Source organism: Manis javanica, chromosome 2, assembly GCF_040802235.1.
Source record: "Manis javanica isolate MJ-LG chromosome 2, MJ_LKY, whole genome shotgun sequence".
Taxonomy (NCBI): Eukaryota; Metazoa; Chordata; class Mammalia; order Pholidota; family Manidae; genus Manis; species Manis javanica.
In genome coordinates this window covers 173,807,167-173,823,911 of record NC_133157.1, presented here as the reverse complement: position 1 = coordinate 173,823,911, position 16,745 = coordinate 173,807,167, and the positions used below count along the sequence as shown (strand labels likewise).

Genomic DNA, 16,745 nt, shown 5'->3' with positions numbered 1-16,745 from the left:
TGAACACAAAATGGTCTTTTGGCTATTTCAGTTTTGGTGTGTGGTTTTTTTTTAAACAAAACTTTGTTCTAAATCAGTTGTTTATCATTTATTTATTTATTTTTGAATTGGAAATACATCTTTCTCTTTAAATAGAGTGTTTTTTACCTGATAGTTATTTCTAGGTGAACCCTCCGAAGCCTTCTTAAACTCCCGTTTTCCCTTCCTGGACTGCCATGCTTCCTCTGTCCTCTGTGCCACATTCATTGTCACTCAAACTGGGAACCCTGTGGCTTCATTTGCTTCTTGTCTGTTTAGATCCACTGTTGTATCCCCAGGCTTGGGGTATTGTTATTCATGGTACTCAGCTCAAATAGTGTACTATTTTTCTAAATAGAACCCCTAGAATCATGCTACTTAAGCAATTGTCTGTACTTTTGTAATCACAAATGAATGTGTGTTAACAATCTTTGCTGAAATCGCATGATTACTGTACATAGTCAAATTATTAGGTATAAATTTTTATCTAAGCCTTATTCATAAACTATAGACAATTATAGACCTAAAATTATTTCTCAATAGTAAAATAATGTCTTGAGATTCATTTTCATATGCTATAAATTTTACCCAGTTTTAAATTCTTGTCAAGGTCAATTGTTTTTAAATTAAATAATCATATCCTCCATCAGACATTCAGTGCATTAAATCTTTAATTCTTTGGTAATTAAAAATAACGATGCCAATCGTGGTAGTCCCTATATTATGTTGAAGAAATTAACCATTTCAAGCCACATATATAAGTATTGCTTTAAATGGCATATTATTTTGCTTTTATATTTGTTAGCATTGGTGTTAGTAATAAATAACCCCTACCCCTCAATGAGCTCATTATCATATGTTGCAATAATTCTTGTACATTATGGTTTGTTCAGCTAATTTTTCTGAGCAAGCTCACTTAAATTCCTAAATAAGTGGAGCAATTTATGTTGTGCTTGCTAAATTACATTTAGCAAGGAGAGAAAAAGTTAGCAAGGCAATAACGAAAATGAGTCTAATATGCTTATATAATGTTGATAGTATTTTTAAAGTTTTGTTTATCTTTTATGTGTGTGGTGTTATGCACTGAAGTGCGATTAATGAGGTATCACTTTCAGGGTGATCTTTCTTAATCTCCCTTTATATATGTGTATGTATATGTGTGAGTGTTATACATATATATGTAGGATATGAGTAATTTTGCTTAATTTATTCAAGCTTTTTAAAAAGATTATTATACTATAGTGGTATTTGATCTCCACATTTGAAAATAGAAGTATTTATTTGGATATATCAAGATTCACAAGCTTTCTGGTTTATCAATATATTTTGTTTAAACTATCAAGTTAAGACTCTCTTCTTTTTTAATTTGGATATAAAAGATAGGTTCATCAGTAATTAAAGTTATTTTTCTTCTGAATATACCAGTGGTACTCAAACACTATAACATTATAGGATAGATCAACCCTCATTTGGTAACAGAACAATGGTTGATAGCTAAATAAGCAAGGGCCTTAGCTTCCCCTCCTGAGACATAACTGCTCTCCAGAGCACTGAGTTTAGATATTTTTCCTTTTTAAGTTGAGATAATTTAAATGAAGACATTAATGACCTGTCCAACTAATTTTAAAATGCTGTGTGTTCTAAACAACTAAAACAATACTGAATATCCATGTTATTTTTATGAAAATTGAGTAGTACCATCATTTATACCTTGAAATTTAAAAAATGCCTTTCTTGTAGCTCACCCTTTCCTCCTCCATTGCCCATTCCCATGTCTGTCTGCTTTAGAATGTCAACTTAAAATTCTTAATCAAATAAGTCAGCAAAGAAGCACATGTATGTAAGCTTAATTCAATTTGACACACTGAAAAATAAGTATGTTTTAGTAATGATACCTTCTTAAAAAAGCACTGCTTGAAAATAATACACACAACACACACACACACACACACACACACACACACACTTCATCCCACTTCTTTCATATGTTATGGTTGTTACCTTAGGTGAGACAGTCAGTCAATTTACTTGTGCATACAGTTTTTCACCCTTGTGTACAGGTATATATGGGATTTATCAAGTTGGTTTATGAATGCAGCTAAGATTTTGCAGCTCATATAGCACCACTAATATACCAATTTTATATTTACTATTAAACATTCAATTCATTGATGAGTCCTGTTGAACATAGACCATTATTTTTATCTACTGAGAACTTTAAAAATTTTAGGAGCAAGAATCTGATTTATGAAATTAAAAGAATAATTTAAGTGTTTGAAGTCACATAAAAAGTCAGAAGACCAATTTAGCTCAGATAATATATGTCACATTCATTTGCATGATATACTTTGAGGTTTTGCATATTTAATAAATAATGCTTGCTAATATCTCTGTGCCAGAACATATGGATACAAATAGAGGTGAAGTTAATATGGAATGTTCTCAACTTGACCAACCTTCATTAAGGACTCTTTGCATTAAATTAACAACTGATATTAGATTATGCCTGTTCTTATATTCATTTCTCACACTCAATTCATTTATTTTATAATTTAGCTTTATATAAAAGTATAAACAATATCTGTGCAATAAGCATTTATTCAAGGCACAGAACTGTAAAGACAAAGTCTCCAAGGAATATGTAGGATATTAGGGGAGATCTGCATGTGCAAAAAAGTCTTGCAGACTTAGTTCATTGGTTTCATGTTCCTTATTGGAGATTTCACTGAGTGCTAGCCCCATTCAAAGCTCTCTGTCATTACTCAATGCCAGTGGAATATAGCGGCATACACAAATTAAAATAGACAGCATAATACATTGTGTTAAAATGGTAAACTACTTGTATGAGTTGAATAGTGAAAGTTAGAATTCTTAAAGTGAACTAGGAGGAAAACGTATTCCAGACAGAGGTCACTGTATACAAAGGCATAAAGAGGTCTGGTTCCTTAGGTACCTGAGTGGATCTTGGGAAGCGAAGGCCAAAGGACATTCTTCTAATTAGATTTTATTCTTAATATATGTAGAAAACACATCTGTGCTTTGGGAAGATTTATGTTTAGAAGTGAGAAGGTAGACATTAGTGCAAGTGAGCGATACCATGTGAAATTTTGGAGGCAAAAGACACTCCATCATAATTGGCTGGATGTGAGGAGAGAGCAGTGGAGGACATTATCTGGGTATCTGGTTTCAGCATAGAAGGATCAGAGGAATTGGTACAAGTCTGGAGTAGGAAAATCACAATTTTGTTAGCACATGTAAAATTAGAAATCATGGCAGGATATCTAGATGGAGATGTGAGAGCACTTAACCCATTATATTCTTATTGTTGTTTTTTATATCTCAGCATGTTACAAAAGCTCAAAAATATTACTGGATGAATGAATCAGAATGGAATGAGTAAATAATTGAGCAAATAATTGTAACATAAGACAAATTCTGTTAAGTGAGCAAAAATCTATGAAATACATAAGGAATTCAGCAGAGATATCTTTCAACCCAGGAATCTTATTCTTAGTCCTAAAAACCCTATCCTTCGGAAGATGCAGTCTTTCACTGAGAAAACATTTACTATATCCAAGATATGCATGATCTAAGAGGAAATATATATTAATAAATTTAAACTTTTTTCAATGCTACCTTCATTTTTTAATTTCATAGATTATTAGAGTAATTTTAGAGAATCTCTTCTCATTGACAATATACTTTATCCTAATAGCTAATTCTTTTTTGTCAAATTTTATCCCACTATCCATTTCAAAATAATTTCTTTTCCCAGAGTGCTACTTAAATATTTATCTTAGCTAAATGTAAGTGTAACCACATCCACATTAAGTAAATTTATTCATTTTAATAATTATATATTCTCTATTCTCCAGTACTTGCAATGAGATAAATAAGAATAAGTACCTGCCTTTAGGAATATTATAATTTTTTTGAGAATATAACTACGGGATACTTATATATAAAATCCTCTTAATTCATAATAAGCCCTCTGTTAATACTTACAATTTGCTACTTGGATCTATATCTAGATATTACAGTATATAATAAAAAGTAATCCTTTTTCACTAAAAATAATATATACAAAGTATCTCTATCCACTATCATTGAGAATCTTTTATATTCCAAAAGTTGTATAAGATACTGGAGGGATGTAGATACCCTGCCCTTGAATATTTTGAAATATTTGAGTGTAGTGAAATCTCTCTCAAATTTAGTGGCTTTGAGAAATGCTCTGGAAGTGTTAGTTAAAAATAAGGATTCTACAGTCTTAACTCCACAGAGTTCAATTCCGTAGCTCTGGAAAGCCTCCTAGGAATTAGTATTTACAATACATGTCATTTGGTTTGGAGACTTTCATAGAGGGCAAGAGTGGTTTTTTGGAAGTAACCCTAAAATGCACTTACAAACTAGGAGGAATTTTGTTAAGTCTGATAACTGCAATGTCTACAGATTATCACTAGGGGCAGAATAAAAAGGAGAAATTTGTAATGCTTGTTGGAAAAATGTCACCTTTTCTTAAAAAGTAAAAGTCATATTCAAATCTTGCATGAAGCTATTCTTATGTTTATAAAAGCTAATTAGCTGATTTATCCACATAACATTTGCACAAAATGGACATCTTTAGTCATTTGTACAGTCAATTATTTTCCACTTAAAAAGTGTAAAATTGTTAAGTATTTGGTGAAATAGACAAAGATTGATTTTTTTTCTCCTTTCCACTTTCTGAAGCATGTAGCACCATGAAGATTCTGCATTAGCTTTGTAATTGTTCAGTTAAATGCGCTAATGAATGGTAAAGCTATTTTATGAGTCACTGAAGAAAAACTACTGCAAATCATGAAAATATTTCTCCTTAGAAGAGAAGCAAGACTATATAGAAAACAAGACAATGGCCAAATGAATCTCCCTAGAAATGAAGTTAGACAACTGTATCTGAACAAGTATTGAAAATTAATAAATTAAAAGCAATATTTCACTTTCCATATATAAATGGTAAACCTATTCATGTGATGCTAAACCTCACATTCGGAAAGAAATATTTGTTAGGCATTGAATTTGATTATTATTAAAGATTCCAAACAATTTACTTCTTTGTAAACTAGAAAAGAGAATAGCATATATCCTCTTGACTCCTGGAATTTAAGGTCATGTGGTAGATTTTTTAAATTGTTGAATGTTAAAGCTGGAAGAGGCATTAGTGATAATTTATTTTTAAAAGTCTCATTTTATGAATAAGTCCAGGGATTAATTAATTGCCCAAGGTCACATATCTTATTAGGAGCAGATTCTAGTTAGAAGCTTAAGAGTACTTAAGTCTACAGTAAGCTCAAAATGAATTAGAAAAATTATGTAAAAAAATGAGTTGTGAACTAGTGATTCTTGATCAAGGGGAAAAATACATGCTTTTTACTTCAATTCAAATTGCAGAAAAATTTACAATTTTCTCTTTTATGTTTTCTGATTTCATTATCACTGTCATAGATTAACTTCTCAATTGATTTCCTTTTGCAATTAATGATTAGGCTTGTTGGTAAATAACTGGAAAATACTGCTTTTTGCAGCTGGATGAAGAAGCCTCGATGTGGTGTACCTGACCAGACAAGAGGTAGCTCCAAATTTAATATTCGTCGAAAGCGATATGCATTAACAGGACAGAAGTGGCAGCACAAACACATCACGTACAGGTATAAAAACTAATGATGTTATTTCTTGTCTTTTGGATGGTGGCCATTCAAAATGGTATACTTGAAACCAATATAAGATTGTATATCAATGATACTTCAATAAAGAAAATTATTTAAAAAAAGAGCTAAGGATGAATTACCATTTTCTCCATTTTTTCACAACTACTTATTTGGATATTTTGTTTGACATCTTATGCACATTGACTGCTTGTTAACATATAGTGATATAATATTAACATAAGAAACTAAAAACTGCAATTGGAATGCAAGTAAATTGTCTATCTGGGGGCCTTGTAGACATTCCTTGAAAATTTGGTTTCTTGTAAACTAGATCTTCCAGCTTCTTGAATGAATGTCAATACTCTGAATGAATTCCTGATGGTATTCTAACATATTACATTCTTTAACAAATATTAATAACCAAAAATACAATGAAATAATAAAGTATATAAATAATTACCATTTAACCAAAATGTATTTAGTCCAACCATATTACTTTCTTTTTGGCAACAGTGCAGATGGATCATTCTTTCCTGTTTTGTCTTCATTGAAGGATGTCTAAGGGATGTGAGTGTCTTCCAACCTAGGGTGATAGTTGCTGCTAATGGAGATGTTCGGATTTATTCATTAGTTCATTGAAGAACTGCTTATTGAGTCACAGTTTGAACAAATAATAGTGCTAAGCACTGTAGATAGGGCAATAAATAAAACTTGGAGACTCTGTCTTCATGGGATTTATAGACATGTGGGGGAGGTGAACAATCATAGAAACTTGTTGCCTGTCAGGAAAGGGACAGAACAGAACACAAGAGAAATATAAGCCAGAGCCATCCAGCCCACTGCAAAATAATCAGGGAAGGTCTCCCTAAAGAATGACCTTTCAGCTACGATTCACAGGAGGAGAAAGAACTTGTTAAACCAACAGACTGGGGAAGAGGAAGGGCACTTTAGGGGGAGGGTAGATGTTGGGAACCATCTCTATCGAATTACATGAATGCAAAGAAGAAATTTATAATTATTATTCTTTGTATAAATAACCCTTCATGTATGTTTAAGATAAAATTTAAGACTCAATATATTGATTTTATATCTTGGATAGATCTTGAAAAGTATTTATAGACTTTGATATAGGCCTAGAGTGTGCCATTGAATTTAATATGGTTATTTTGGAAACATTTTTGAATGTTATTTTGTATTCTTATGCTAATGCCAGATAGCATGCTCCTAGATTATTATCTTATGAAACTTATTTCATGTATTTCTGCAGATAAATCAAAAAGGAAGCAGTTTTAGGCCAAGCCCATGAAATAAATACTCATAATCATGTAAATGTGTTCACAAGACTTTTTACTTCACAAACTTGCTTTACCATCTCTACAATCCACACTTCAGGAAACAGTTAAAAAAGATTTAATATGAAGTAGAGTTTGTATTTTCCCAATAAGTAGAATATCCGTTTCTCTTGCTCAGTACTATGAGTGAATTAGTCATCAAATAGTGCTTGGTGAGCAGAAAAATTGGATAGATCTTGAAAAGTATTTATAGACTTTGATGAAGAATTACAGAAATAAATTCCTTTTCTGGCCAGATGACAAAGTAAATGCAGTGAACCATCTTTGATTGAAGTAAAAACTGAATGAGAGATACTGACATTCCAAATTAAAGAAACTAAGATGTATTTTGACCTGTAACAAAAGGAAAGGACTATGAAATCCAAAAGTAAAGGGTATTCTGAAAACTTAGGAGATATGTAAGTATAAGATAATAAAATTCTTTCTTGAAATATAAGTTATTAAAGGACAAACTCCATATGGTCACCTTAATAGACACAGAAATATGATAAAAGGAAACATAACACCCATTTATGATAACTAGGAATCAAAGCGAAGAAGGATCCTTTCTTTATCAGAAAGAATAGCATCTTCACAAAGCAAAACTACATATTTCACATATAATAAACATGAAATTTTTGATAAAAATGCTATGGAGCAACAAAAGCAAAAAAACACTTGCTACTTCTCTTCAACAACATTGCACAAATACTTACAGTTGTAAAGAAATGAAAGGAAATAAAATATATAAGGATTTGTAAAGAAATAAAACTCTCACTAGTCACTGTTTCTATCACTTTCTAGAAAACCCAGAATAAATTCTGGATAATTTTTTAGAAATAATAAAAGAATATAACCAGGTTCTTAAAAAAAATTAATAGATTTTATGTTTTAGATCAATTTTAGGTTTACAGAAAAGTTGAGCAGATAACACAAGTAGTTCCCATACACAGCCCATATCTCATGCACACATGCATAATTTATGCTATTATTAAGATCTTGCATTGGTGTGATATATTTGTTACAGTTGCTCAGGTATTGTTGCTATATTACTGACTAAGTCCATAGTTTATGCTAGGGTTCACTTTGTGGTGTAGTTTTATGGGTTTTAACAAATGATTAATGTCATGAAGCATTACATATACTATGATATAGAATAGTTTCACTGCCCTAAAAATCCTGTTACACCTATTCATTCCTCTTCTCTTCCCCCAAATTCCTGGAAACTACTGATCGTTTTAATGTCTTTATGGTTTGGCCTTTTCCAGAATATTATATAGTTGGAACCATAAAATATGTAGCCATTTCAGACTGCCTTCTTACACTTAATAATCTGTATCTAAGGCCTTCCCATATGTTTTCATTACTTGATAGCTTCTTTCTTTTTATTACTGAATAATATTCCATTGTATGGACATGTGACAGTTTGTTTACCCACTTGCCTATTAGAGATTTGTTTGTTTTGGCAATTATGAACAAAGCTTGTATAAACATGAATGGACAGGTTTTTGTGTGGACAAAAAGTTTCAACTCTTGGATAAATATCTAGGGATATAATTGCTGATAAAATGGTAAGACTATAGTTAATGTCTTAACTGTGTAAGAAACTGTCAAACCATCCTCAAAGTAGCTGTACCATTTTGCATTACCACGAGCAATGAATGAAAGTTCTTAGTCAACATTTGGTGTTGTCAGTGTTCTGGATTATAACCATTCTAATAGATAGAAAGTGGTATTTCAATGTTATTTTGATTTGTGGTTCCTTAATGACTTATCTTGCTGAGCATATTTTCACATGTTTATTTTCCATTTCTGTATCTTCTTGGGTGAAATGTTTGTTTAGGTATTTTGACCAACTTTTAATTGAGTACTATTTTTAAGAGTCCTTTGTATATTTTGGATATGTCTTATATCATATGTGTTTTCAAATATGTTCTCCCAGTTTTTCATTCTCTTTACAGCATCTTTTGCAGGGCAGAAGTTTTCATTTTTATAATCCAAATTATTTACCAATTATTTTTTTTACCTTTGGTGTTGTATAAAAAAATCATTACCATAATTCAAGGTCAATTACATTGCCTTCTGTATTATCCTCTAAAAGTTTAATAATTTTATGTTTATATTTAAGCCAGAGATCCATTTTTAGTTGTGTTTGTGAAAGTTGTAAAGTCACTGTCTAGATTCATTTTTTTCAAATTAATTAATTTTGGATGTTCAGTTGTTGTAGAACCATTTGTTCAAAAGATCATCCTTTCTCCATCACCTTTGCTCCTTGCTGAAGAACAGTTGGCTATATGTGTTGGTCAATTTCTGGCTCCTTATTCTGTTTCATTGATCTGTGTATCTGTTCATAAACCAAAATCACACTATCTTGATTACTGTAGTTTTATAGTAAGTCTTGATGTCAGGTAGTGTCAATTTTCTGACTTTATTCTTCTTCATTAGTGTGTTGTTTCAGAGTGACTGTATTGAATCTACAGATCAATTTGGAAAGAACTGACATCCTAACAATATTAGGTCTTACTATTCATGAACATGAATATTTCCCCATTTATTTAGATCTTTGCTTTCTTTAATCATAGTTTTATACTTTTACTCATATAGATCTTGCATATATGTCTTAGTCCATTAAGGCTGCCATAACAAAATACCATAGATGAGTGGCTTACAAGCAGAAATTTATCACCCAAAGTTGTGAAGGCTGGAAGTCTGAGGTTAGAGTGCTAGCATAGCTGGATGTGGGCCCCCATCTGGATCACAGACTTCTTGTCATATTCTCCCTCACACAGCAGAAGGGCTAGGCAACTCTGTGGGACACTAGCCCCATTCATGAGAGCTCCATTCTCATGACCTAAATAAGCACCTCCCATAGGTCCCATTTACTAATATCATCATCTTTGGGGTTTAGGATTTTAACATTAGTTTTGGGGAACACAAAACATTCAGACCATAGCCACATATTTTGATAGATTTATTCCTAAGTTTTTTATACTGTTAATGATATTGTGTGTTTTTAATTTCTAACTCCTAATGTTTATTACTGGTATATAAGGAAGTGATTGACTTAATATATTGACCTTTTATCATGTAATTTTGCTATAATCACTCACTAGTCCCAGACTTTTGTCAGTTCTTTGATGTTTTGTGCATAGAAAATCGTGTTACCTGAGAACAAAGGCAGTTGTATTTTTTCCTTCCCAGTCTGTGTATCTTTTATTTCTATTTCCTATCTTACTACATTAGCTAGTACTTTCAGTAAAATGTTGAATAGGAGTTCTAAAAGCAAATATCATTACCTTTCCCCAGTCTTTAGAGGAAAAGCATCTAGTTTCTTTGCATTAAGTAATGACATAAGCTGTAGACTTTTTCTACATGCCTATCAAGTTAAGTAAGTTTATTCTATTCCTAGTTTGTTGGCAGTTTTTATTGTGAATGGGTGTTGGATTTTATCAAATGCTTTTTCCACACATATTAATAAGATCATCTGAGTTTTCTCCTTCAGCCTTTTAATGTGATAGTTCATATTAATTGATTTTCAAATGTTGAACCAGTCTTTCATGCCTGGGATAAACCTCCCACTCTGTCATGCTGAATAATTCTTTTTATGAACTGTTGAGTTTGCTGTGCTAGTTTCTTGTTGAAGATTTTTACATCTATGTTCATGAAAGACATTGATATGTAGTTTTCCTTTCTTATAATATCTTTATCTAGTTTTGGTGGGAGGGCAGTGCAAGAAACATGGAATAGGTTGGGAAGTGTTCCGCCTACTTCTGTTTTCTGGAAGAGATTGTAGAAAATTTCTTCCTGAAAGGTTTGTGACTTCACCAGTACAACCAACCGGGCATGGTTTCTCTTCTTTTTTTTTCAGAAGGTTATTAATTATTGATTAATTACCTAATAGATATAGGCCTGTTCAGATTATCTATTTCTTTTTGTGTAGGTTTCTATAGATTGTGTCTTTTAAACCAGTTGGTGCATTCAATTGTATTAGTCTTCACAGGCTGCCATAACAAACCACAGCCTGGGCAGCTTTAACAATAGAAATTTAATTTCTCATAGTTCTGGAGGCTAGAAATCCAAAATCAAGGTGTTGTCAGGGTTGGTTTCTGGGAGGCCTGTCTCTGGTTTAGAGATGGCCACCTTCTGACTATGTCCTCAGTTGACTTTTCTGAGCATGTGTGGAGAAAAAGAGATTTCTGGTGTCTTTTTTCTTCTTATAAAGACACCAGTCCTTTTGAATTATGGCCCCAACTTTATGACTTCATTTAACCTTAATTACTTCCTTAGGTCCTATGTCCAAGTACAGTTACATTGGGTTATAGGGCTTCAACATATGAACTTGTGGTGGGGACACAATCCAGTCAGTGATATCCTCTATGCTATCATATTTATGGGCATAAAGAGGTTTATGTGATAAAATAAACATAGTATTCTTTCATTATGTTTTTATTATTCATGGGATCACTAGTGATTTGCCCTCTTTCATAACTGATATTAGTAAATTGTGTCTTCTCTCTTTTTTTCTTGGTTAGTCTGGCTTGAGTTTTATAAACTATACTGCTTCCTTCAGACAAATTGGCTCTTTTTGAATTTTTCTGTATTATTTTCATGTTTTCAGTTTCATTGATTTCTGCTTCTATTTTTGTTTATTTTTCTTTGCCTTGCTTTTTCTAGTTTTCAAAGGTGAAAGCTTAGATTATTTTGTTTATTTTTTCTTCCTAATAATGCATTTAATACTATAGGTTTTACTTTAAGCACTGTTTTTGCTGCATCCTGCTAATTTTGAAAAGTTGTATTTCATTTTAATTTAGTTCAGATAATTAGATTTCCCTTGAGGTTTTTTTCTTCGACTCATGTGTGATTATAAGTATATTCTTGTATCTTCAGTTATTTTTGAGATTTTTTTTCCCCCAGTTATTCTTAGTGAATGTTCCATGTGAGCTTGAGAATAATGAATTCTCTGCTGTTTTTTGGATTAAGTGTTTTAGGAGTACCTATTAAATTGAGTTAATTAATGGTGCTGTGCAGTTCAACTATATCCTTACCTATTTTCCATTTTCAGGATCTGTAAATTACTGATAGAAGGGTATTGAATTCTCAACCAAAACAGTGTATTTGTCAATTTCTTCTTGGAATTCTGTAAGTTTTTGCCTCATATATTTTGCTGCTCTTTTATTAGGCACATATACATTAAGGTTTGTTCTGTCTTCTTGGAAAATTGATACCTTTATTGATAAATAATGCCCCTCTTTAGCCCTGATAATTTTCCTTACTCTGAAGAAGGCTTTGTCAAAAATTAATATAGCTATTACAGTTGTCCTTTGTTAGTATAGCATAATACATTTTTCTGTCCTCTTTTACTTTTAATCTATCAGTGTCTTTATACTTAAGGCAGATTTCTTGTAGATAGCATATCATTGGGTATTGTTTTTTTTGCTGTAATCCACTCTGATGGCCACTGTTTTTATATTGGAGTATTTACATTATTTATATTTAAATATTGATACAGTTGAATTTATGGCTCTTTGCTCCCCATTGCTATTGTTTTCTGTGCCTTTTTTTTCTTTTGTCTTCCCTCTTTTATGCCTTCTCTGAATTTAATTGGGCATTGGGTACATAAAATGTTCTATTAGCATATCAATTATACTTTTTAGAATTATACTAGTGGTACCCTAGTATTTACAATGTACAGTTATAGCTAATCTAAGTCTTCTTTGAAATAATAGTATGCTACTTCACAGGTATTGCAGGTACCTTTTAATAAAGTATTCCTAATGTCTCCCTCTTGTGCCTTATAACATGGCTGTCATTTTTTTCACACATCCATAAGCTATAATCACCCAATATATGATTGTTATTATTATTTTGAACAAACAGTTCTCTGTTAGAGCAATTAAAAATAGCAACTTTATTTTACTTTCCTTTATTTCTTCCCCAGTGCTCTTCCTTTCTTCTCAACTCATAACATTTTCTTTCTCTCTAAAGAACTTCTTTTAAAATTTCAATAAGGCCAGTTTACTGGCATCAGATTACCTGTTTTTCTTTGTCTAAGAAAGACTTCTTTCTCCTTCGCCTCTGAATGATATTTTCATCAGATACAAAATTCTCGGTTGGGGTTTTCGTTCTTTGAACACTTAAAGTATTTTATTCCACTCTCTTCCTTTTTACCCCTGCTTTTGTTGAGATATAATTGACATACAAATAGTATTAATTCAAGGCGTACAGCATAATTATTTGACAACTGTGTATATCATGAAATGATTACCACAGTAAGTTTAGATAACATACATTATCTCACATAGTTACATTTTTTTATTCTTGCTTGCATGGTTTTTGAGAAGTCTAATCAAATTGTTATCTTTGTTTCTCTGTAGATGAAGTATTTTTGTTTTTCCTCTGGCTTCTTTCAAGGTTTTATACTTGTTTTCAGCTTTCAGCAGTTTGAATATAATATACCTAAATACAGATTTTTAAAATATTCATCCTGCTTTATGTTTGAAATTCCTGAATCTGTTTGGTGTCTGTTATTAATTTTAACCGACTCTGAGCAATTATTATTTAAAATTTTTTTTCTGTTCCTATTTCTCTTTTCCTGATATGCCCATTGTATTACATTATACCTTTGTAAATGTTCCACAATTCTTGGGTACTTTGTTTTGTTTTTCACCCTTCTTTTCTTTTCCTCTGCTTTTCAATTTGGAAAGTTTCACTGACCTATCTTCAAGTTCACTGATTCTTCCCTTGGCAGTGTTCAGTCTTAAGATGGGCCCATCAGAGACATTCTTCATTTCTATTACAATATTTCTTATTTCTATCATAACCTTTTTTATTCTTCCTTGGAGTTTCCATCTCTGTGTTTATATTAGCAATGTGTTTTCTTCATGTTGTCTATTTTTTCCACTAGAACCCTTAGAATATTGATTAGAATTAATTTAAACTCTTTTATAATTCCATGATTTCTGCCATATTTGGGCCTGGTTCTGATGTTTCTTTCCTTTGTCTCTTCAGACTGTTTCTTGTGCCTTTTAGCCTGATTTTATTTTATTCTTTCCTGATCCACTATTTTAATAGTGGATTACAAATGAGAGAGGCCGGCATGATGTACTGGGTAATAGAAACTAACATAATAAGCCTTTAGTGTGAGGTTTTATGTTTATCAAGTTGGGTGTTTGTCCATTTAATGTTTGCTGTAGCTGAAGGTGTTTGAGGCTTTGCTTTCTACTAGTGTCCTAGTTTTTGTATCTCCTGTTGTCTTTGAATATCCCTAGAAACCTCTTAAAAAGATTTTGCATCTTGTAGCTTTCTCATTTGTAATCCACTATTATTATACGGACCCCTGTTGGTATGCATAAGGTATTATGGGTATGAAACAAACTATAATCCTATGATTAAACCTCAGTTTTTTAAGTGAGCTTGAATTTCTAGGCTGTTACCCTCAGAGTAGTATATTTGCCTTTTTTCCTTTCATTTTAAGAAACTGGAAGGTTAGAGGGCTGAAATGTCTAATTGCCCTTCACCTAGATCAGATAAGGTTCTGATTAAATATTTATCTTTGAAGGTAAGCCTTTGTTTTGGAGAATAAAATGCTCTGGGCATATTTCAAAATTGTTGATTTTCCCATCCCTGTACTGGAAGCTGGAGGGATTTTTCTTAAATCTTCACTGGTAAAAGATAAAACTCATTAATGTATGGAAGTCCTCCCCCTTAGGCTGGATGTCCAAGAGTGTTTCATCCTCAAGCCAGTCCACACTTCTGTTTAAGAGTTTCTACCAGTTTCTTGGATTCAGGACCTTTTGTAAGCTATGGTTCTCTGTATCCTTCTGTCTCTCCAATTTGGTGGGGAGAGGAAGGTAGCAGTTTGCTCTATGACTGCAATTCTCTGGTAGAGCTATGAAAAATTGTTCATTTTGGCTTGCTCAACCTTTTTCTTATTGTAAGGCTAGTGAGAACTCCCAGCGTCTTGAATGGAGCAGAAACTGGAAGTCTGTAGTCAGCTTTTAAATACAAAGTCAATATATAAAGTTTTTGTATATTGACTTTGTATTTAAAGTCACTCCTAACCCCACACACATACAAATCATGTAATTTTTACAAAACAACTATTTGAATAGACACAAAAATATGAGTGAGGAATAAATCTACAAAAGATGTATAAGCCCTCTATGAAGAAAATTTATTGAAAGACAAAGAAAACTAAAAATAAATGTAGAGGTATATTTTGTACCTAATAAGACTCATTATAATGAAGGTTCAGCTTTTCCACAAATTCAATGTAATTCTAACAAAAATCCTATAGGATTTTTTGTAAAACTTAACAAAATTATAACTCAGTAGTCAGAAGTCTCTGAGGAATAGTAAAGGCCCAAGATTAATCAAAATGTTCCTATCTACTAGGTATTATGTTAAATCAAAAGAGACTTACTTTAAAAAACACTGATTAAGGGAGTATGTTGTGTTAGCACAGAGATAAAGAAACAGTACAGATAAGAGATCACAGAAATAGCCCCATGTGTATATTAAAAAAAAATTGATTTATGCCCAAGCAGGTCTTTAGATTAGTGGGGAAAGGATGGGCGGCTACTTTAATTATAAAGTTATTCTGTGATAATTAATTAGCCATATGGAAAGCAATTAAATTAGATCCTTACCACATATCATATTTTAAAAAATCAATAAATACTCATTAGATTAAAGTGTAGAATCAACTTTAGAACTACAAAACTTACACAACCCTGTATATTGATATTGCAATTTTCCTTTCATATTGCATCCTTTTTCTGACCTTATTTCCAAATTCGTGACAGTGTACCCTATTTAGTGTCTCTGTATCCTTAGGTACCAACTACACTATTCGTTTATAAAGGAGAGAAACAAAGAAACCATTAAGAGCCAGGATCATAATTCTATCTAATATGATGTTCCTAAACTGACAATCATCTCAGCAAGTTTTGAATATTCAAATAATTAGGTGTCTGCCCCTATAAACTTCCAGGTTATTGATAACCACATCATGTGCTTAAGAGTCCTATTTTGGAGTAAGAAAGATCTAGATTTGAATCCTGGCTCTGAAACCTGCAACCAGGATCAAGTTCTAAGTCTCATTTTCCCTGTGCAAAGTGAGTATTGTAACAATACCTACCTTGTAAAGCCTGGGAGAAAATTCAGATGGATAGTGGGAAGAAAAAAAAATAGCACAATACTTGAAACATAGTGCTTAGTATATGTTACCTATCATCTTAACGCCTTTTGGTTTACCAAATTGCAGAAATTGTTGACAATATTATAACAGGATTATAGAAAGTTGGGAGTGCGAGCTTAGGATATTACACTTTAAAGTTAGCATATGTAAGATATTGAGAAGTTGGCTTGTATACAGTAGGTACTGTATGAGCATTTGCTACTACTCTTATTACTTTATTTGGAGAAATAAATATAAAATATGACATTTAAACTAAAAAAATAATTGTTCTTGAGAAGGATAGCTGAAATGGGCCATTGCAGAAGGCAGATGGAAGTTTGGGTGGGGGTAGGTGTGGTCAAACCTAGGTTTTATTTGATGGCAAACTCATGATAAGCAAAGTGTCCAAAGAGGTGGTGATGCTAATTGTTCTCTCTGCTTTGTTGGCCAAGCCTTTCCTGAAGTATTCTTTTCCCTTTGGGCCATATTTTCAGCTACTTCTTGGAAAATTAATGTACACCTGTAAAAAGA

At 32.1% G+C, this 16,745-nt stretch overlaps 1 protein-coding gene across 5 annotated transcripts in view; it reads left to right on the top strand.

Annotated features, from left to right (window-relative positions):
• The window catches only part of MMP16 (matrix metallopeptidase 16), a 281,452-nt gene that overhangs the window by 133,444 nt on the left and 131,263 nt on the right, over positions 1-16,745 (top strand). For all 5 annotated transcript variants that reach the window (XR_012128304.1, XR_012128302.1, XR_012128303.1 and 2 more), the window contains one exon: positions 5,583-5,705. Coding sequence is in view for 2 of the 5 variants with exons in the window: in XM_036995752.2 (XP_036851647.1) it covers positions 5,583-5,705 (123 nt within the window). In the remaining 3 variants the exon portion in view is untranslated. The remainder of the gene's footprint in view (positions 1-5,582; positions 5,706-16,745) is intronic.